The 22,115-nt window shown below is 39.3% G+C and overlaps 1 protein-coding gene across 2 annotated transcripts in view; it reads right to left on the bottom strand.

Moving 5' to 3' along the window:
- Positions 1-22,115, bottom strand: part of SNX31 (sorting nexin 31) — a 66,653-nt gene that overhangs the window by 4,834 nt on the left and 39,704 nt on the right. Inside the window, exons 8-11 of one of the 2 annotated variants that reach the window (XM_046642298.1) lie at positions 19,595-19,687; positions 15,790-15,993; positions 9,312-9,425; positions 6,030-6,107 (exon numbers count right to left, since the gene is read on the bottom strand). In XM_046642298.1, coding sequence (XP_046498254.1) covers positions 6,030-6,107; positions 9,312-9,425; positions 15,790-15,993; positions 19,595-19,687 — 489 coding nt within the window. Of the gene's footprint in view, positions 1-6,029; positions 6,108-9,311; positions 9,426-15,789; positions 16,063-19,594; positions 19,688-22,115 lie in introns of both variants that reach the window. The other variant, XM_046642297.1, reaches the window with a different exon arrangement.

The raw sequence follows: 22,115 nt of genomic DNA, 5'->3' as shown, positions 1-22,115 counted from the left end.
TGGTTGCCTATGGATTTTGTGATTTAACACAGCTTTGAAAAAGACTTCACACAGAATGAAATGAACTCCTAAATCCTTAAATAATCCACGGAGCTCCAATCCATCTGCTGAATCAAAGCCAAATGGCGCTTTCATTAATGAAAAGGCATCATTAATCAAGTGAAGAATCAAACGGAAGTTCAAGAGACTTGAATGTACCTCATGTACATAAGGTGAACTTTACAACAGTCAGGGTCCCGGCAGAAAACAGATGGCGCACTCCCGGGGTAACTGAGGAGGACTTTTTAAAGGAACTATTTAATGGAAGTGTAGGTAGGATTAAAGTGAATCCATGAATGGATGCTGGAGCCCCCAGGGGCTAGCAGTAGGGGCTGGGAGGGGTGGGGGTAATTCTTACCACCTCTAGGCCGCAAGGGACAAGGGTAGCAGCTGGTAATGGAATGAGAGAAGTGGTAGCTGCAGGGAGGAGAGGCCACCTACAGGAGGGTGGCCCTCCATACAGGGCTGTGCCAGCCACAGAGACCCAGCAGGGGCAGAGTTGGAGAAATAAATGCCCCAATCTCACTTTTCTCCCACCCTCCAATTTTGCTGAGTTTCCCCATCAGTGAGCCTGGTCAAAGGCTGGAGGTCAGAGGGCAAGGTCGCAGCACACAAAAGTCAGTCTCCAGGGCACAGGGCAGGGTACAGGAGAGTGGAGAGTGAATGTGGAGAGGCAAAGAGTGTGTCAGGCACACCCTGTAAAGGTGACCTAGGGAGCATTTGGGAGAAAGGTTCTTAGACTTCTCATAGGAAAATAACTACTATTAACAACCATGCACTATGTGCATTTCTCTTACCACTCAGTAACTGTAAATGTCTCTGCTAATTGCCTTTCTCCTCCAGCAAATAAACCCCTTGATGCTGGAGCCTCAGTTTCTAGCCATTGAATGGTAAATGTAGGCATTGGTAAATGAGAGAATGAAGGGGTGAATTAATTAAGTTGTTTACTATGGCTTATTATTCATGAGAATATAGAGTGGGACATTTCAAATAAGAGGGATAAATCATATGACACTGCAACAGAGCATTATCTTTGAACTACGTTTAACATAATTTTGTTGTAAAATATATTGCTTTAAAGTATGCATAGGACTTCCCTTAGGTTCTTAGGTTAGTATTCTTAATAGAAAAGTTCATATATTTGAGATCTATCTAAATAATTTTAAAAAGTCAGTTAAGTCGCGGTAAATGAAAAATTAATGCGCCGATGTCTTACGTATTTTGCTATTATTATTTTAAATAATTGTTTACAGAGAATTATATTTACATATAGTTATTATTATATTGTAATATTATAATACATTATAGTTTATAAGTATTGTGCAATGAAATACAGACATTGGAGGAAAAGTCTTGGAATTTTTCTCTCTCCTAGTCTCCTTTCCCTCCCCCTCCCTATGTCAAAATAAATAAAATAGAACCCACTATAAATGTTAAGCAATTTCTGATACAATCTGTTTGGCTTATTTCAATAAGGCTTTAAATATTTTATATACCAGAGGGAATAAAGTTGGGGGAAAAGCTAATCCTTTTTCATAAGGCAGTATTCCTGCACTCTCTCTTTCATCAGTCGAGTAGTTTCTGTTAATAATCTAACCATTTCTTCCTGCACAGTAATTTCCCCCTGGCTCTCTCAAAGTCTGTCCTCCCGCTATGCTCAGGCCATTCTGGTGACGGCTGTAATATGTCTGTACTTCTGTTTTCTGAACTGAACCAGCAACTCAAAGGCTGACGTTCCTGGGACCATACATAGCACTGCCGCGGTGTGTCCTCTCCTCACCACGTAACAGGAACACACTTCAAAAGCTCCCATCTCTGAGCCCAGTGGCCTTTTACATAGTCTAATCTTACCCAAAGTGAAAGAGGAGTGGAGAGAAAAATACAGATGGTGATGGTGGTTGGGGATGGGGGTGAGAGGCATGAGTCAGGCCACAATCAGGAAGCCTTCTTGTTCTTTGCCATTTTTCAGAAAACCAATTTACAGATTCAGACCCAATTTTAAGTAAACCTAAGGAAACAATATACAAACTAATAAAACAATCATACTAGGTATGGAGTTGGGGCCAGCCCTGTGGCCGAGTGGTTAAGTTCACGCACTCCATTTAGGCAGCCCAGGGTTCACCGGTTCAGATCCTGGGTATGGATACGGCAGCACTCATCAGGCCATGCCGAGGCAGTGTCCCACATGCCACAACTAGAAGGACCCACAAATGAAATATGCAACTATGTACTGGGGGGATTTGGGGAGAAAAAGCAGAAAAAAACAAACAACAGAAAACTAGGTATGGAGTATTAAAAATACAAAGTGTTTTTCAATTCAGAAAATTATTCACCAGCATATTCCTGATACTTCTCATGCATTCAGATTACGGTTCAATATACAAAATAATAACAAAATGATACACTTTCAGAAATTCCTTAGGGACACATTTACTACATAAAATACATCTGCTTTCTTTTTTTTGATATCTTTTAGATTTCTTTACATGGCACAGATTGCTGGTAGCCTACTCCATTATCCATTCTGCCCTTCTTAGTAATAATATCCAAATTTATTTGAAGAGATAACATACCCTGCAAAAAGAATATATTTACCAGACTCCCTTGCAGCTAGATGTGGACCTGTTGTGTGATTAACTTTTGGCCAATGAGCTGTAAGCAGAAATTCCATGTGGGACTTCTGAGACCCCTCCTTAAAGAAAAAAGGCGTGATCCCTTCTTCATACTTTGTTCATACTTGCTGCCTAGAATGTGGATGTAATGACTGGAGCTCCAGCAGCCATCTTGGGCATGAGGTAAAAGCCACACGATGAAGATGGCAGAGGTGAAAGATCTCTGGTGACATCATGGAGCCATCATCCCAGCCCTAGACTGCTTACCTCTGGGCTTCTTTTAGATGAGAAAGAAACAAACTTCTATTTTGTCTAAGACACTTATTTTTGTCTTGTTTTGTTTTTGTTATATGCAGCCAAATCTACTCCTAACTAATACACTTTACTAGTTAAAAGTAGCAATTACTAACAAAACTAATTTAGGCTTTTGTGTAGGAGTATAGCTCTAAGTAGCATGTTACACTTTTTTTCCTCTTCTGGTTTGCAGTTAATACTGCCTTTAAAAATTTAACATGATTTTTCTGTTGTGTGTTTACGTTTTCCTTTAGTACACTTGTTTGACTTCAAATTTTAATGATCTCTTCATTAACGGTTTAACTTCTACCTTTTTTGTTCTATTAAAGGTATGCTTTTTGGTGAGGAAGACTGGTCCTGAGCCAACATCTGTTGCCAATCTTCCTCTTTTTCCTTCTTCTCCGCAGAGCCCCAGTACATAGTTGTATATCCTAGATGTAACTCATTCTAGTTCTTCTGTGTGGGATGCTGCCACAGCATGGCTTGATGAGTGGTACTAGGTCCGCACCCAGGATCCAAACTGGCGAACTCCAGACCACCATTGCAGGATACATGAACTTAACCACTCTGCCAGGGGGCCGGCTCCCTAACTCCTACCTTTGAAAGGATTGCCTAAAGCTAACCAAGCTTATTAAGTGAGAGATAAATGTTTTCTTTCACTCCTTCCTTATAACTAGCATAAACCATACTATTTAATCTGCTTCTAGGGGCCATCTGCTTTATTTATGGGGCTCATTTGGTTACAGTTTCCTCACTTTCTCTCCCCCTCCCCAGATTCTTCATGATTATAAAATCTTGAAATCTATTCTGCCTAGCAAAATAGAGACCTCTGTATCTTGGCCCATATAAGCCTATAAGCGACATCAGCTCAGCCTTTATGTGTTTACCTAGAAAATGAGTGAAGGTCACAGTCATACATTTACAGGGCACTTTAAGCTCCACAAGATGACTTCTTCTAGTCAACTTTACTTTGTGAGGAGGCCCAGATCTCAGCTGAAGTTCAAACAGCTGGTCTGTCTGTTTTTTACCTTCTAGGGTACCCAGAGGTTTGTAGATGAAATTCCTGACTGAAATGTGACCGTCCCTACAACATCCTCTTGAAAACGGAGTTTTCAAGGGTCTTAACTTGTCTTTTCAAGAACCAAAATAAGTAAAGAAATAAAATAAAGAGTTTGTGGAAATAAAACTTGTAATGTGTTTGGATAAAGCAATACAAGTACTGGCTAACATGCTGATTTTGGTACCAGCCACAGGGATAAACTATAGATTTCAATTTGTCTGCAAATATAAGAAATGTAGTTAGTGTGGTTGTTTTTCTTGAAAACTTTAAATAAATCAGCACCTTCGCCTAACACTGAGCAAACCCTTTAGCTATTCATTGTCCAAGCATTTCCTGCATCAAGTAGCTTACATTTTATTCAACACATTTGAGGGCTCTTCTCCCTTTTCATGAGGCTACTTCAGTTAATTACTTTTCTCTTTCTTCTTCTTCTTCTTCTTCTTCTACATATAATAATTGGAGCCTAAGGGGCTCCATGCTGCCTAAGAGGTTAGATTTTATTACTCTTTTAAAAAGAGCATCCTTGATTCTTTTATTGCTTTGATTTGGCTACTCTCTAGTACATTTTGAATTGTTGGAACACCAAAGAATTTTCTTTTCCCTGGGAAAATATTTTCAGTTCTAGAAGAAAGAGAAATGCAACTATTTTCTTGGTAAAAAGCTGCAAAATCAAGTAAAAATCAATGTTAGAGATGTCATCTATCCTCTTACAAAGGACTAAATTTAAATGAAAACATTAGAGAAAGTTTCCAAATGTTTTCTCTTGTATTTTTTAAAGATCAGTGTAATATTCTGCATTATGTTTATAAATGTCAACCAGGCATTAGTATTTGTAATCATTTAAAAAAATCAAACTGTACTGTCTCATTTGGGACATGCTGATATCATGATGATGGCAAGTAGAAAAGTTTAAAATCTCAGTAACGGGGGCAAGCCTGGTGGTGCAGTGGTTAAGTGTGCATGTTCTGCTTTGGTGGCCTGGGATTTGCCGGTTTGGATCCTGGGTGCGGACATGGCACCTCTTGGCAAGCCATGCTGTGGTAGGCGTCCCACATATAAAGTAGAGGAAGATGGGCATGGATGTTAGCTCAGGGCCAGTCTTCTTCAGCAAAAAGAGCAGGATTGGCAGCAGTTAGCTCAGGGATAATCTTCCTCAAAAAAAAAAAAGAAAAGAAAAAATCTCAGTAACTCTTTTATATAGCCTGCCATCAATTCTTTCAATGAGTTACTGGCCTTTACTGAAGATGCAGACTAGAAAAACAAAGTTTAATTTCACATTGAGAAAAATGATAGCCTTGAGACTTTCATTCTTTTTTGGTAAGGAAGACTGGCCCTCAGCTAACACCTGTTGCCAATCTTCCTCTCTTCGTTTGAGGAAGAGTGGCCCTGAGTTAACATCTGTACCCATCTTCCTCTATTTTGTATGTGGGACGCCTGCCACAGCATGGCTTGACGAGCAGTGAAGGTCAACGCCTGGGGTCCAAACTCATGAACCCAGGCTGCCAAAGTAAAGTGTGCAGAACCTAACACTATGCTACCAGGCTGCCCGAGAGCTTCTTTTAATCAATGGCTTCTCCCAATAGCTAAAGGCATTTTAATTTGGCACAGTCGAAGTATCAAGAGGCTGCAAGTTCTTTCTGGAGGCAAAACTGTAAAGCTTATTTAAGATCATTGTTGCTGTGTTAAAGACCTCTCAAGATCCTGACTTTATGACAAATCCAGAAGCTTTTATGGTAAATCCAGAATCCTCCATTGGGGGTAATGCAGAAAAACAAGGATACAGAGTAGAGGGTTAGAGAGTGCTCAGCAATCCAAGGACAACTTCCCAGTGGAAAAACGGCTTGAATTCTAGACTGAGCTCAAGGGCAGAGGAGCTCACTCCTGGGGTAGGCAGGGAGGCAGGATTCCTCACCTGAGGCCCAGACTTGCAGGCCCAGGGAATTCATCAGTGTAGTTTAGTGTCAGCTGCTGGTAGGAATTTTGGGAATTTAAAGTGAAAAACATACATAGATTGCAGCACTTACCATTTCTGGATTCTCTGCAACTAGCTTTACCATCTTTTCTGAGATCATCTTTTTCAAGCAGCTGCTCAGCAAGAAAGCCTAAGAAATCCAGAAATAAAGAACGCTCTCAGCTGAAGAGATCTTCATTATCTTCCTTCCCCTCCTTACACCACAAAGCAGATTTTGAGCTCTGCTCTCTCTCCAACAGTACACTGTCAAGTATTTAGATTTCTTCTTTAATTTCCATAAATTTGCATAAGATGTAATTAGCATGTAACCATAAATTTTCTCAATTACAGGAATATATTTATGGTAAATTTTTAAAAGAAAGATGAAAAATGGCCAGGATTTCATTACTAATCTGTTTCCCTCTTAAAACTACCCCCTTGGGGCTGGCTCAGTGGCGTTGTGGTTAAGCTGGTGGGCTCTGCTTCGGCGACCTGGGGTTTGCTGGTTGGGATCCCAGCACGAATCTAGCACCACTTATCAAGACATGCTGTGGCAGGCATCCCACATATGAAATACAGGAAGATGGGCACAGATGTTAGCCCAGGGCCAGTCTTCCTCAGCAAAAAGAGGAGGATTGGCAGTGGATGTTAGCTCAGGGATAATCTTCCTGAAAAAAACCCCAAAACAACAACAAAAAGTCCTCACATTCCATTTTTTTCTATCACTATATAAGCAGCTCATATTTTAAGAGCACAAAATAATAAAAACTGCTTATTGTAACCAAATAAACTGATGATGGTCAATCATATTTAATTGTAAGCATAATTATTGAGAGACCTATCATTAGGCATAAATAGTAATCTGTCTGTTTGAAAGAATATATTAGCACCTTATGACTTCTATGGAACTAAAAAAATTAGTTGTTTTTCTTCACTTTCTTATTTTTCTGGTATCTTTAATCATTCAAGACTGACAGTTGCCCCCAACATCACCTGTGGCTTATTGTTGGCTCATCTTTGTTAGTGCCAAGACACACATAAATGTGTGCTACACAAAAATGGCTTTCTTGTTCCAGGATCTTCATCCCAATTTGCCAAATTTGAGATTCTCTATGATTTCCCATAGGGAAATCTATGGGATTTGCTCCTTTCCCATGAATCCTTTTTCTCTCTTGTCCTGTTCTCAATTCTTGGCTTGCTCTTTCTTCTTCCAGCCCCACTAAGATTGGAGACAACTGAAGCCGAAAACTTGAGGCTATAGGACCTTGGTCTAAGTTTGTGCTCAAGGATGGTCACTGCACTGGGGTGGATGATGGAGAGGAGGAGCGGAGAGAGAGAGAGAACCAGACTGGGGTGGCAGCCAAAGTAGAAAACCCTTGGAGAATAGGACAGAGACAGTAGAATTAGACGGAGAGTGGGCTACATCTCAAAGTCCTGCAGGACTGTGAAGCATGATAGGAATTCATTTTATTTAAGGGAAGAGAGAAGAGAGGTGCTGCCCCTAATAAGGAAAAGAGTAATAGATGTGTGGTTTATACATGAAGACGAACTTTGCCTCCCTGGTTTTGCTAAGAACTAACCCTGTTTATCTGTGCATATGGGTAAACTACACAAACCAGGGTCTGAAATAGACAACAAACCCTGAGCTGATGCAACTCGGAAGGAGGTTTAATGGTATCTCACAAGGTGCAGACTGACTCCATATGCCTATACAACGTACATAGATATGTAGGTTAAGATTCTGCTACAAACCAGGCAAGGTTTATTAACTATAAAGGGACTAAGCTTCTGTTTAAAGAGCCTAGAAAAGATTTAGACCCAAACCCTCATTTGTATTTGCAAGGCACACAAGCCACATTTCTGCCTTTTACAGAAGTACACTTGGGTGCATGTCAATAAACCCACACTCCAAAGGAAATAAGACTTTACTAGGAATCCTTTAAGAGAACATTTATTGCACCTCTCTATAGTGGCTTAAACTCATTTGCTACAGACTAGATTAAAAGACCATAATAAAATTTAACTACTGCACTTAGCATTGAGGGCTAGGGGGTTCAATGCCAAAATCTCTCTGTGTCTCTCCAAGTGACTGCAAATCTTGCTTCAGCAAACCAGCTGACCACTTCCCTAAGGATGTTTCCTATTTAAGCTGAAGCTGAGGAGCCCTTTCTTTAACCTAGGATTTTGGTTTCGTACTTCGTCTTTTTCAGGGGACTCTGATATCTATTATCTCATGATCATAACTGTCCTAGAAGTAGAGATTTGAAAGGGAGCTTTGGTCCCTGAAACCAGAATATCCATGGAACTTAATATGATCACCAGGGACTCAAGTTGAATGTAACATTGATGCAAATATTACTGTTATTTTTATTTCATTTTAGAACATTTGTAGTTTTGATTCCAATTTGAAATAGCTTAAGTTAGTTCAGTAAAAAGAATTTTTCAATTGAATTTGGTTTTAGAAAATTAGATTTTTTTAGGATTTTTATTCCAATTTCAGTTGTAAGCCTGTGGCAGCTGTGGATAGTTTGCTACCCAACATCCTTTCCTCCCTCCTAACAGAACCCTGATTTTGTTTGGGATGACAAAGTGCCCAGCTCCAGGCAAAGACTCATGCTCACTCTAAGCTGATCATGAATCCTGATCCTCTTTGCTAAATACTTGATTCCCAGACTCCCTTGCAGATAGGAGTGGTCATGTGACCCAGTTCTGGCCAATGAGACATAATGGAAAGTCTACTGGGAAGCTTCTAGGATAAAGCTTTTCCTTTCCAGATAAAAGAAATAGCTTTTATCTGCTTGGAAAAGATCAAGACAATGATTGGGATGCCAATCATCTCCAATATTCTTACTAAGTGAGATGATAAAAACCTGTATTGCCAAAGGGGTTGGCAAACAAATCTAGCACCTAACCTGTTTTTATAAATAAAGTTTTATTGGAGCACAGCTGTACCCACCTGTTTACGTATTGTCTGTGGCTGCTTTTGTGCTACAATGGAGGTGAGCAGTTGTGACAGAGACCGTGTCGACCTCAAAACCTAAAATGTTTTCTATCTGGCCCTTTGAGAAAAAGTTAACCGACCCCTGATCTAGCCCCTGGTCCAAGCCACTGTTAGTTGAGTCTTCTGTTATGTGGTAACTAAATTCATTTCTAACTGATACGAAGGCCATAGTGACTAGTAAAATGAAATGAAACAGAAAACAAAAAAAATAAGAGCTATTATAGGCCAAAAGGAGAATGCATAGCATACTCAAGTGCCCTGCTCTGCCTGGGTCAGCGGAATGCACTTTGTCCACCCCAGCAGCAAGACAGATTTCAGCACAGAAGGTTTTCATGCTCTTCCCTGAGAACTCACCTGTTTGGTGTAAATAACAAACCACTGCGAGCGACTATCCTTGCTATACTGAACTCTGAGCTCTAAGTTCTGGTTGAGAGTTCGCTGGGGCCCATCCATATCCAGCAGAGTCCCCTATAGAGGAAAAGATATTATTCGATACTCAACAGAAATTCAAGTGGCTATTATGTGCTGGGCAAAATATCAAAACAAGTCAGACTGTCCCTATTCCCAAGAAGCTATCAGTCTATGAGGAGTCATAAAAGTAATCACCAGAGTTTGCTATATTAAGTGTTGTAAGGGAAGCAAACACAGGTCTATGGAAGTAAACAGGATGGGCACCTAACCCAGACGAGGAAGGTAAAGGGAGGCTTCCTGGAGCGGGTGCCTGAGCAGAAGAAGAAACTAGCCAAGTTTGTTGTGGTGGTCTTGTGGGTTTTTTTTGGGGGGTTGACTAGGGGGAGGAGGTGACAAGTGGTTCCTGGTAAAAGAAATAACAAGCGCAAAGGCACTGAGGCATGAGGGAACCCGACATGTTGGAGATGTGGCAAGGGATGGAGTGTAGCACAGGCTGCAAGGCACGCGGAGTGGTGAGAGGAGAGGCTTAGAGAAGCAGGGTGGGGCCAGGTCCTGAAAGCCTGGTAGGAACACCTGTGGTTTTGCTATACAGCACCTATCCCTTGTTCTCCTAGTAATGGAGTCCAAATTCCCTTGGGAAAACCCTCCCTCTTCCACTGTGGCTACCTAGGCAAGACTATCAGGGAACTCTGCCCTGGGGGAGGATGCAAACCCAAGCTCAGGCCAAGGGGACAAACACTCTCTGTCTCTCTCATGTGATTCCAGAGCAGGGAGACTGAAGGAACAAATCCTGAAAAAGAATTCCTGTTTCCTAGAAACCTTGAGCTCCTCTGGTTCCTGAACTTCCTAAGCCTCTGCTTCAGCTTTTCCTTTAAATAAGTGGGTTATTCCATATCCCTCCAAAAAAATCCCTTTTTTCACTAGAGCCAGAAGTGTTGGTTTCTATTGCTTGCCACCAAAGAGCCCTAACTGTTACAGGTTCTATAAGCTAAGTTAAGGAGTCTAGACTTTATCTTGAGGGAAATAGGCATTCATTAAAAGATTTTAAAAGCTGGATAATAACACAATTAGATTTATATTTTAGAAATACTGGTCTCACAGCATCCATGTAAAAAACAAAAAGGGAAACAGTTGCTTTCAGACATGAAACAGATGATTGTCAGCCCAGAGAGAAGGAAAACAAATGAGGTGAGTCCTACAATTACCCAGCTTACTGCCTGGAGGAGTTTCCAGGATGCAGCATAGAGGGGGGATCCCAAACGGAGCCCAGAGGACTTGCTGAGTTGAGGAGAAAGAGATAAAAGTCTGAAGAAGTTGAGGTTAGAATTTGTGGAGCAGAAGACTAAAGGTGAGGGCTTTATACAGAGAAAGCTTCAGACAGCTCCTTTCAAATCTTTGGCTGAATAACGATCTGTGCATGTGAGGCTGGGGAAAGAACCACTAAAAAGCAGTAGGTTGAACACTTCCAGGAGCTCACAAACCAGGCCAGAAAAGGCCTGTGTTTCTATCAACCAGAGTAGAGAGACCATTATAAACAAGACATTGGGAGAGTCCTAAGAATGGCATCTAATGAGTAAAGGACTAAATTAACACTAAAGACCTGCCTTAAGAAAGCTTGAAAGCAAGCCTAAAGAATTAAAACCAATCCCAAGTAACTTAATTGCATGCCAGAACAAAGTCTACTACTCTTTAAAAGAATAGTATTCAACAATGTAAAATTCACAATGTTCAGCATATCATAAAAAGTTACCTGGTATGCAAAGGAGGAGAAAATCATGCTGTGCAAACAGGAGAAAAATAATCAATAGAAACAGACCCAGAAATGACAGAGATGATGGACCAAAATGGAACTTCTAGAGATGAATAATGCAATACTAGAAATAAAAATACACTGGATGGAAGACACAACATATTAGACACAACAGAAGAAAAGACTGATGAACTTGAAACCATAGCAACAGAAACTACCCAAAATGAAGTACAGAGAGAAAAAATACTGAAATAAATAAAACCACAATGAAATACCACTTCACATCCACTAGGATGGCTGTAACTTTTTTTAACAATCAGATAATAACAAGTACTGGCAAGGATGTGGAGAAATCAGAAACCTCACACACTGCTGATGGAGATGCAAAAAGGAGCAGACACTTTGGAAAATAGCCCAGAAGTTCCTCACAAAGTTGAATAGAGTTACCACTATAGTAGAGTTACCAGCAATTCCACTCCCAGATATTTACCCAAGAGAAATGAAAACCTATGTCCACACAAAAACTTGTATACGAATGTTCACGGCAGTATAATTCCTAACAGCTAAAAGGTAGAAACAACCCAAATGTCCATCACTGAATAAATGGATAAACAAATTTTGATATATCCACACAATGGAATATTACTTGACTATGAAAAGGAATAAATTACTGATACATGCTACAACAAGGATGAACCTTGGAAATACTATGCTAAGTAAAAGAAGCCAGTCACAAAGACCACACAAGATTCCATTAATATGAAATGTTCAGAATAGGCAAATCTATAGAGACAGAAAGCAAATTAGTGGTTTCTTAGAGCTAGTGGGAATGGGAGAATAGGGAGGTGACAGCTAAAGGGCATGGGGCTTCTTTTTGGGTGATGAAAGTATTCTAAAATTGATCATGGTGATGGTTGCATAACTCTGTGAATATAGTAAATGTCATTAAATTGGGCACTTTATATGGGTGAATTGTATGGTATGTGAATTATATCTCCATAAAGCTGTTACAAAGGAAGAAAATGATTGTGTCGTATTGGCGGAGGGACAGATACATAGATCAGTGGAACAGAAGAGAGAATACAGAAATAGATCCATACAAATATGCCCAACTGATATGCCACAAACGTGCAAAAGCAATTCAATTGAGGAAAAAGTGCCTTTTCAACAAATGGTGCTGGAGTAATTGGACTCCACAGCCAAAAAATGGAACCTTGTTCTAAGTTTCACATCATATATGAAAATTAACTCAAAATGCATCAGAGACTTAAATGTATAACATATAACTAGAGACTCTTAGGAAAAAACCCTTAGAAAATTTCTTCAGGATAAAGGTTTGGTAAAGAACGCTTAGACTTAACATTATCGCACATCTATAAAAGGAAAATGGATGAATTAAGACTTCATCAAAATTAAAAACTTTTGCTCTGCAAAAGACCCTGTTAAGAGGATGAAAAACCACAGAGCGAGAGAAAATATTTGCAAACCACATATCCAACAAAGGACTAGTATCTAGAATATATTAAGTATTCTCAAAACTCAACAATAAGAAAGTGATCCATTAGAAAATGGGCAAAAGATATGAAAAGACATTTCACCAAAGAAGATATACAGATGGGAAATAAGCACATGAAAAGATAGTCAACATCATTAGCCACGAGGGAAATGCAAATTAAAATCACCATGAAATACCATTATAGACTTATCAGAATGACTAAAATAAAAAATAGCGACCACGCCAAATGCTGACGAGGATGCAGAGAAACTGGGTCACTCAAGTGTCACTGGTGAGAATGTAAACTGGTACAGCCACTCTTGAAAACAGTTTGGCAGTTTCTTAATAAACATGTGCTTCCATATGACCCAGCAACGACACTCGTGGGCATTTATCCCAGAGAAATAAGGATTTGTATTAAAAAATCTACATATGAATATTTATAGGAGCTTTATTCATAATAGCTGAAAAACTGGAAACAACCGGAAATCTTTCACTGAGTGAATGGTTACACATATTTTGGCTATTCCATACCGTGGAATACTGCTTAGCAATAAAAAGAAACAAACTACTGATACACACAACAATCTGGATGAATTTCCAAAGAATTATGCTCAGCAAAGAAAAGCCAATTCCAAATGGTTACATACAGTATGATTCTATTTATGTAACTAATTAATTAAGGTAATTAATTCTTTGCTTTTATTTACATTTTTATCTCCTAAATATGGTTGATTCTTATTATTCACAGTAGTCATGGTCTATAAAATCACCATAAACACTGCATTACTGAATACGGAATCATTTCCCCAAGGGAAATACAGGGTTAAGTTCCTTTAAAACTCTAGTCACAACATTTTCATCAACTGATCAATACACAATCTTGTTTTACGTGTGTTTCTGGTTTTCTTAAAAGTTTTATTGAGGCATAATTGATATACAAAAAACTGCACATATTTGATGTATACAATTTGAAGAGTTTGGATACATCCATGAAACCATCACCACAATAGAGGTAATAAATAGACCCATCACCTCCAAAAGTTTTATATAACATTCCTGAAATGACACAATTGCAGAAACGGCAAACAGATTAGCGGTTGCAAGGAGTTAAGGATGGGTGGGGCAGGAGAAAGTGGGTTTAGCTATAAAAAGCAAGCACAAGGGGTCCTTGTGGTGATGGAAATGTGACTCTTGCTGGTGGTGATATTATATTACAGTTTTTGCAAGATGTAACAATTAGAGAAAGTGGGAAAAGAGTACACAGGATTTCTGTACCATTTTTTACAACTGCAAGTGGATCTGCAATTATATCAAAATAAAAAGTTAGAAAATAATTAACTATTTAAAGTAAAAATACTTATAATGTAACATGAGGCTTATATATATGTAGAAACAAAGTATGGCAACAAATATCACAAAAGACAGAAAGGGCAAATAGAAAAACACTGTTGTAAGGTTTTGACACTTTTTGTGAAGTGGTATAATTTTCTAAAGTAGACTGCAATAAATTAAAGATGTGTATTAAAAACTCTAAAGTAACCATGAATAAATAAAATAGGTATAGCTAAAAACCAAAAAACAATGGTGCAAATGAATGGAATCATAAAATAGTTAATCAAAAGAAGGCAGGAAAAGAGGGGAAAAACTGAGAAAACTCAAAGAAACAGACAAATCCAGTTATATTTGACTGTCATAATGTTCCTCTTCTCTCAATAACTGATAGAACAAAAGAGAGAAAATATATAAGGATATAGGAGATTTGAACACTATCAACTGCTTGACGTAATTGACATTTACAGAACACTCCACTAATAGTGGCAGAATACACATTCTTTACAAGTACACATGGAACATTTACCAAGAGAGACCAAATTTGGGGCCATAAAACAAATTCCCATAAGTTTAAAAGGACTGAAATCATATGATGTATTTTATCCGACCCCAAGGGGCAAAGAGTGGAGCAGGGAGAAGGGTTAGGAGGCTACTGGATTTCATCCAGGCAGGCAATGTTGAGACAAGCTGTGAGGGTGAAGACAAAGGGAGAGTTCTGAGAGACAGCAGGGTTCTGGAATGGACGGGTCTTCCTCAGCAATTAAACACGCAGGGAAAGAGAGAAAAGTCAGAGATAATTTCAAGATTACAGGTTGTCAATCGGGGTGGGGGGGGGGGGGGGAAGTCCCATTTACCAGGATAGGGATCCCAGGAGGAAGAACCCTAGGATGGGCACGAGAGAGAAAAGATGAGTCTGATTGGGGGAAAGGTTGAGTTTAAGATGTCTGTGAGTAACCTGGGAAGATGTCCAGAAGGCAGTAAGAGATACTGGACCTTTTGAAAAGGATCTAGGTAATTGATTTCAGAGAATATGTAGAGGAAATACGCTAGAAATGGAACCCCAGGAAACACCAGCATTTCAGGAGTGGTCAGAGGGAGAAGCAGCCCACAAAAATAGGGGAGGAAGCAGAGGGAGTTCTGAGAAGGAAGAAATGGTTGACAGCATCAAATGCCGGAGAAGTCTCTTACTAAGCTGGGTAAAACATCCCCATGGATTCCATGGATTTAACAACGGGGTGTCACAGTTGCTCTCATAGTGTTTGTCCTCTACTAATTAACCTCAGTTTCCCGTGTAAAGGGGATAATCCCAACTTAGCTCACTGAGTTATTCTGAGAATTAAATAATACATATGGCAGTGCCTTGTACAGCACTTGGTGCAAAGTAAGCACTCAATAAATCTGGTCATAAGGGTTTCTCTTAGGAGGAGACAGCAGTTTAGGTATGATGCCAGGGATCCTTAAGTACAGCTCTGCTGTCAGCATCCAGTTTCCAAGGGTGGACATCTTGTCAGTACAGAGTACACATTAAGTGCTCAATAAATGGTAGCTATTTCTATATGCTGTTTCACTATGGCCACCCTTCAAGCCCTAGAGAAGCCTGTTGTTGGAACATGGGAACATTGGTGTCATTACTGCTATGAATGGAGAACCTGTATCAGATAACAAATAGGTTTTACCACTAGATGATACTTACTGTGGATCACATGCTAGTCCTCTCAAGGTACTGATTCAAATGGCAGATTTGTCTCTCTACTGCCAGCTTTGTCACCCAAGAACAACGGGATTTTTAAATCATGGATGGAGACTTTAAATCATGGGTAAGGCAGTGCCAAGATACTCACAAGGAAAGTGATCTGCCAGGACTTCACTCTGTTCATCTGGAAAATGACATCCTGGGTCTGGTTATCAGGCAGGGTTATGCAGCAGCTGATCTCATTATTGCCAACGGAAACAATGGCCCCACAGCCCGGTTCTAGGTAGTCACAGGTACAAGGATCCAGCTGCACATATCCATAGTGCTGTACGTCCCGGGACAGCTCCAAAAACTGCTCCAAAGGAGGAGGCAAAGACCACTTACAGCAGATGACAATCTCATGGCAGAAGTCACTGCCATTCTAGAACACAGGGAATTGAGTTACAGTGAAAGTGGTCACTATGAATGAAGACAACGGCCCTTGTGTTCTCTGACAATAAGGCCTGGGGACGTTCACGGTGTGTCCTGCCAGGGCAGGGACCATTTCCGCCCCATTCACCATTGTGTCCTTGCTCCTGCTACAGGGCTTGGTACATAATGGGAATGAAAATATTTGATGCGTGAATGATGAATGAAGAAAAGAGCAGAGTGAATCAAATGAATGAGTAGATCTGATTCTATCACAACAGATAACAGCAAAATAAAATGTATACACTTAGAATGCTGTCTCTTAAAAAATTAAGCTGAGATCTCCATAAGAGGAAAGTAGTTCATTTTTATAGACTGCTTTATATGATGGTGGTATTAATTGTCAGAGAAAGAGATTTTGGAAATGGCAGTGAAATGAGAGTAAGAGTGAGTCTGCTTTTTAAGCAGAGCCCCAAGACAGCCTCAAAGTGCCAAGGCACACTTTTATGTGATGTTTAAGGTTTAGCTTTTCCCTCTGCTTCTGACGTGACTTAAGAACAGAGGACAGGGGCCGGCCCCGTGGCCAAGTGGTTAAGTTTGCGTGCTCCACTACGGTGTCCCAGGGTTTCGCTGGTTCAGATCCTGGGCGCAGACATGGCACCACTCATCAGGCCATGGTGAGGCGGCGTCCCAGGTGACCACAACTAGAAGGATCCACAACTAAAATATACAACTATATACGGGGGGGGGTGGGGGGTGGGCATTTGGGGAGAAAAAGCAGAAAGAAAAAAAAAAAGAAGATTGGCCACAGTTGTTAGCTCAGGTACCAATCTTTAAAAAAGAATAGAGGACAGTTGTTTCACCGTGGTCCTGCCTGATGGTGTGTGAGATGTGTGCGCAGGAAAGGGAGTTCTCACTTTAACACATGGTTAAATCTGAAAGAAGACCACCCAGTGACAACCAGGCTCTTTCTTTCCTGCAGCAAGGTGACTCAGACCTTCCTTTCAGGCACCACATGAAGCGCTCTCTGATAAAGTAAAAAGTGCTGAGACATACGGGGTGAGCGACAGCGGATTGTTGGTACATGGTGGCAGAGGTGTTCCAGGTTACTGTCCCTCCCAGCCACATGTTGTACCAGTTCATTGTACTGCGGCCCATACGTTCAACTTAGGAGATGCTTTAATGCCTTCTGTCGGGTCCGTGGGAAACATCAGAAATGACAGGCTGTGAGCAGATGCTACCTGTGTGGGGGTGGGGGCAGGGGCTGAGTAATCTTACCACAGAGTATACAGAGTAGTTTCATGATCTTGCTACAAAAGTTTCTTATTATAATAAATAAGTATATGGTATAAATCTTTAATTGTTTATTTTATTATTTAGTAAAACTTTAAGAAACGTGTAATAAGTTTGGGCTGCAATGCTCTAAAAGAGATGAAAATATTTGTTTAATTAAAAGTTAAGCTCCATTTCTCAAGAAAGTTGGTGACAAATGTGACGCGCAAAATGCTTGATGGCATTTGTCATTCAACAAGGGGGTGTAGTGACGTTACTGACTACATGAAAACCAGGAGACAGAAATCTGCAAGGATTGTCTATCTGAAAATTAGTTCTTTTAAGAAGACTATAAACAATAATTTAACATGTTTAACTGAAGAAGGCATGTTTATATACTTTCATTTAGATCAGTGGTTGGCAAACTTTTCTGTAAAAGCCATATAGCAAATATTTTCGATTTTGCAGACATATGATCTCTATTAGAATTACTCACTTCTACCGCTCAAGCACAAAAGCTGCCTTAGACAATACATAAATGAATAAGCATGGTGGTGTACCAATAAAACTTTATTTGTAAAAAGAGTGGCCCATGGGTTATAGTTAGCCTATCTCTGATTGAGATCAAATGACTGCTCCTTTAAATTAATTTCACTCATCTCCAATTCCAAGTTTTCTTGGACATGAACGTAAAGTAAAGCAACAGTTGTTAATATGCTGGTTCCAGTAGCAGGAGAAGAACTTCACAAACACTGAAATAATGCTCGTTTTACATCAGAATTCTTAGATGCTTCAAGAGAAAATCAGTTAAATTGAATAATGGTTCAAATTTTTTCATCTAATTCATACACTCAAGACTACTATGACAAATAGTATGATAAAATCAGGTAAAATATTCATCATAGAAAATAAAATTTGTTTTTTGGAAAAAATACAAATTCAAATGTTGGTAGAGCATAGCACATGGTAATAACAATATTCTTACTAAGTTATTAAATTAAGAAGTTTATAGAGCAGAAATATAGTTGGAATTTGTAATTGTATCTAAAGTACCAGCAATATTCTATCTATCAAAATAGAAGATATAATTATCAAAATTTACAAATATACAGAGAAACTGAGCTCCAAAATTTATGTGACAAAGCTGTGGCAGTGGGGCTGGCCTGAGGGCATAGCAGTTAGGTTTATACGCTCTGCTTCAGTGGTCTGGGGCTTGTGGGTTCAGATCCCGGGCAAGGACCTACACACCGCTCATCAAGCCATGCTGTGGCAGCATCTCACATACAGAGTGGAGGAAGACTGGCACAGATGTTAGCTCAGCGACAATCATCCTCAAGCAAAAAGAGTAAGATTGGCAACAAATCTTCCTCACCAAAAAAAAAAGCTATGGCAGAATAACCAAGGAGGAAAAATACTAAATCATAGCAGTACATGCTTTTTCCTTTTTCTTTGTTTTTTCTTTTCTTTTGTTGTAGCTCATCAATAAAATTCTCAAAAGATCACAGACTTTGAAGAATTACTTTCTATATCAACCTAAGTATAAACAAGTCCTCTAAATTTTGTTAGCTATTTCCTCAAAATCAATGAGTTAGTGGTGAACACTGGCAAAGTTTAAAGAACAAAAAAAGACAACACAATGAAGCAGAGGCCATTTCTTCTGTTTAAGTATGTCTTGCTTGTCAAACTCACATACACTGCTTAGGGACAGGGTGTGTGTGAGTTGGTACCACCTTTATAGAAGCTTTAAAAATGGGCAATTTAGAAATACCAAATCCTAAAGAACAATAGAACACATACTCAAAGACAGAAGATATTGGCTGCAGTGTTCAGGGACCTGCAACCAGGAACCGTACCAGGTGTTGGGAACACACAGGGTTTATATAAATTAGACACAGTCCTGGGCCTCATGGTGCTGGCTGCCAAAGTGATTTATAGCAGCAAAAGCTGGAACAATCTGACCTCCAATAATAGAAAATTGGTTAGCTAAATGACAATCATAAAATAGAATACTCTGTGGTCATTAAAAATAATACTGAGGGTCTATACTAATTGACTTGGCAAAGAACTCACGTTACGTTATCTGTATTTTTTTAAATCTTTAAACAATAAGTCGTTATTAATTTTATAACCAGAAAAATCAATGAAGGTATTCTCATTTTTAAAAAGAGCCCCATTTTTAGTGCTTGGTGGGTTTATAAATTATAGAAACAGCTCAATTCCACTATGTTTAACTCCCTCCCAAGGGATTCCTCTTGGTGCAACATTTGACTCACCTGTGTCTGGTTGTCTTCTTTCTGGAGAGCCTCTAATTTCTGCCTCTGCGCAGGTGTGGGTTTGGTCCATCCCTTTTCAATGTCCTGTATTGCCTTAAAACAACATACACTGTAAAATTGACAAACTTAGCAGAAATGAATTAATCTGACAAAAGAACACTTCTGTATGAAAGGCTATAAAAACAGACCTACATAGACATATATAAGAATTTAGCACGTTATGAAGGTTAATTTTTAAATTAGTGGGTGTAGAAAGACATTGTTTAATGGTTTGGGGACAACTGGCAGCACTTAGGAAAGAAAATCAAGGTGCTCTTTCCCCATCCCACTCAATCAAATATTTAAAAGTAAAATTTTAAAAAGATTTAAAAGTAAAATGCCATAAAAGAACCAGAAGAAAATATAGACGAATATTTTTATCTGATCTTGAAGTAGGGAATATCTTTTTACAAAGACAAAATGTCACATAAAGGAATATACAATTACATGAAAACATAAAACTTCTGTACATAAAACCACCAAGAGAAAACTAAGAAGCAAATGGCAAAGCAGGGAAAATGAGTGCATCATATGAAACAAAGAATTAATATTTATGTAAAGCAATAGGAAAACTGTAAACATCACTCATAGGAAAATGGATGAAGGGTATGTATTGGCAACTGACAGAAAGGAATTCCAAATGAAAAATATATGTTGAACCTCACTAGTAGTTAAAAAAAAATTTTGCCACTCAACTTGGCAAAGACTAAAAAATATATAATATTCAGAGTTGGCAAGGGTTTAGGGGAATGGAAAGTTCCATATTGAACTGATGGGGTTTAAATTGGTACAACTTTATGCAGGTGGTTTGGCAATACAGATCTAAAACAACCCAAAGGAATGATAAACATAGACGTGGGGAAATGCATTGATAAGGCTATTACTACTATTGTGTGTAATATTGAAAAATTTAAACTCTTAATAGTGGCAAAACACAGGTATAGTGCTTACTATGTGTCAGGCAATGTTCTAATTGCTCTAAAACAAAAGTCAATCCTAACAGCTACCCTATGAAATAGGTGCTATTATGAAATGCCCCTAATTAGGTGATTGAGTTTGGGTACAACCAAATAATAGGTTATGCTATCATTAAAAATTATATAGAATATTTAACATGGGAAAATTTTGTGATGTTTTGATACATAAAAAAAATTTCAAGTTACAAAATAAGGGCATAGTAGTAGACCCAACTTTTGTGAAATAAAAAAAACATATAAAACAAAACACAGAAAAATTTTGCATGCATACTTATGAATCAAGGAAGTGGATTGCATAGAAATGAAAAATATAAGAAATAAACACACCAAAAAAGTTAAGCATTTATATGTATGACTGATTTGAGATTTGGGGTAACATTTACTTTTGTTTTTGAGCTCTTCTCTATTTGCAAATTTTTTATAAGATGAAAACAAATATTGCAATTTTTTAAAAAAATTAAGAGTGAATACATTGTTGGGCCTTGTCTGCTCAGGTTTGGGTAACTGCTACCAGCGAGTGGTCCCAAACTCCAAATTCATAATGGGTTTCTCAGTTCGTTTCCTACTCCACACTGCAGGTTTAAGCAGAAAAACACTGGGCTCAGAGGCAGAAATCACCTGAGGACAACTGCCCCCTGGATGGCCCAAGCTCTAAGCTCCTTCTTCTGTGTCTTCCCTTCTCCTCCTGGCACCCTGCCTTCCTTCCCCTTTGTCTGGCCTGGCCCCAGGGGAGGCTCTGGCATTAGCTGTCCATCTCATTAGCTGCATACACTTAGCCTGTGCTACTTCGATTTATCATGCTTTAAACGAGTTTCCCATTGGTCCCTAGTCAGACTGTTAACCCCTCAAACGTTGGCCCTGTGCCCTTCACCTCAGTGCATCTTGTCCAACGTCTTACATACAGCAAACACTCAGTAATTCTACCAATTACCAGGCGCTTATTTACCCCCTAGTCGGAATGTAAGTCTATGTGTTACATCCCTCAGTGATATTAGCAGGTTATGCCTTATCTCCAAGAGGAGAATAAATTTTTGACATTGCTGTTTAGATGGGGTGAAAAGGAGATGGGTTTAGAGAGAAGAAAAATAACTAATAGTTGTTGAGAACCTGTTTTAGATAGGTTTTCTCTGACTTTTTCCAAACTATTCTGTGGGATAGGAACATTACCCCCATTTTACGGATGGGTAAATTGAAGCTCAGAGAAGTTATGACTTTCAAGACAACCCAGCAAGTAAGTATCAAGAGTTGGATTAAAAACTGGATCTGACCACTACACCAAACCCTCCTACCCTCGCCCCAGCCACTGAATTCTTAGCATGTAGGCAGCTACCCACCCCAGACTTTCTCCTGGTCACCAACTGTTCTCAAAATTGAATCTAGATACTATACCAGATAGTGTCTGTCTAGATACCAGAATGGAATCAACATGGACACGAGGAATTAAATACCTTTCTCCTTCCTGAATTCTACGTGATGTTAGAGTCCTGTAAGGACTGTTAGCACAG

The sequence above is a fragment of the Equus quagga genome, chromosome 16, assembly GCF_021613505.1.
Source record: "Equus quagga isolate Etosha38 chromosome 16, UCLA_HA_Equagga_1.0, whole genome shotgun sequence".
NCBI lineage: Eukaryota > Metazoa > Chordata > Mammalia > Perissodactyla > Equidae > Equus > Equus quagga.
Note: the sequence above shows the minus strand (reverse complement) of the source record. Positions and strands in the feature narration are given on the sequence as shown.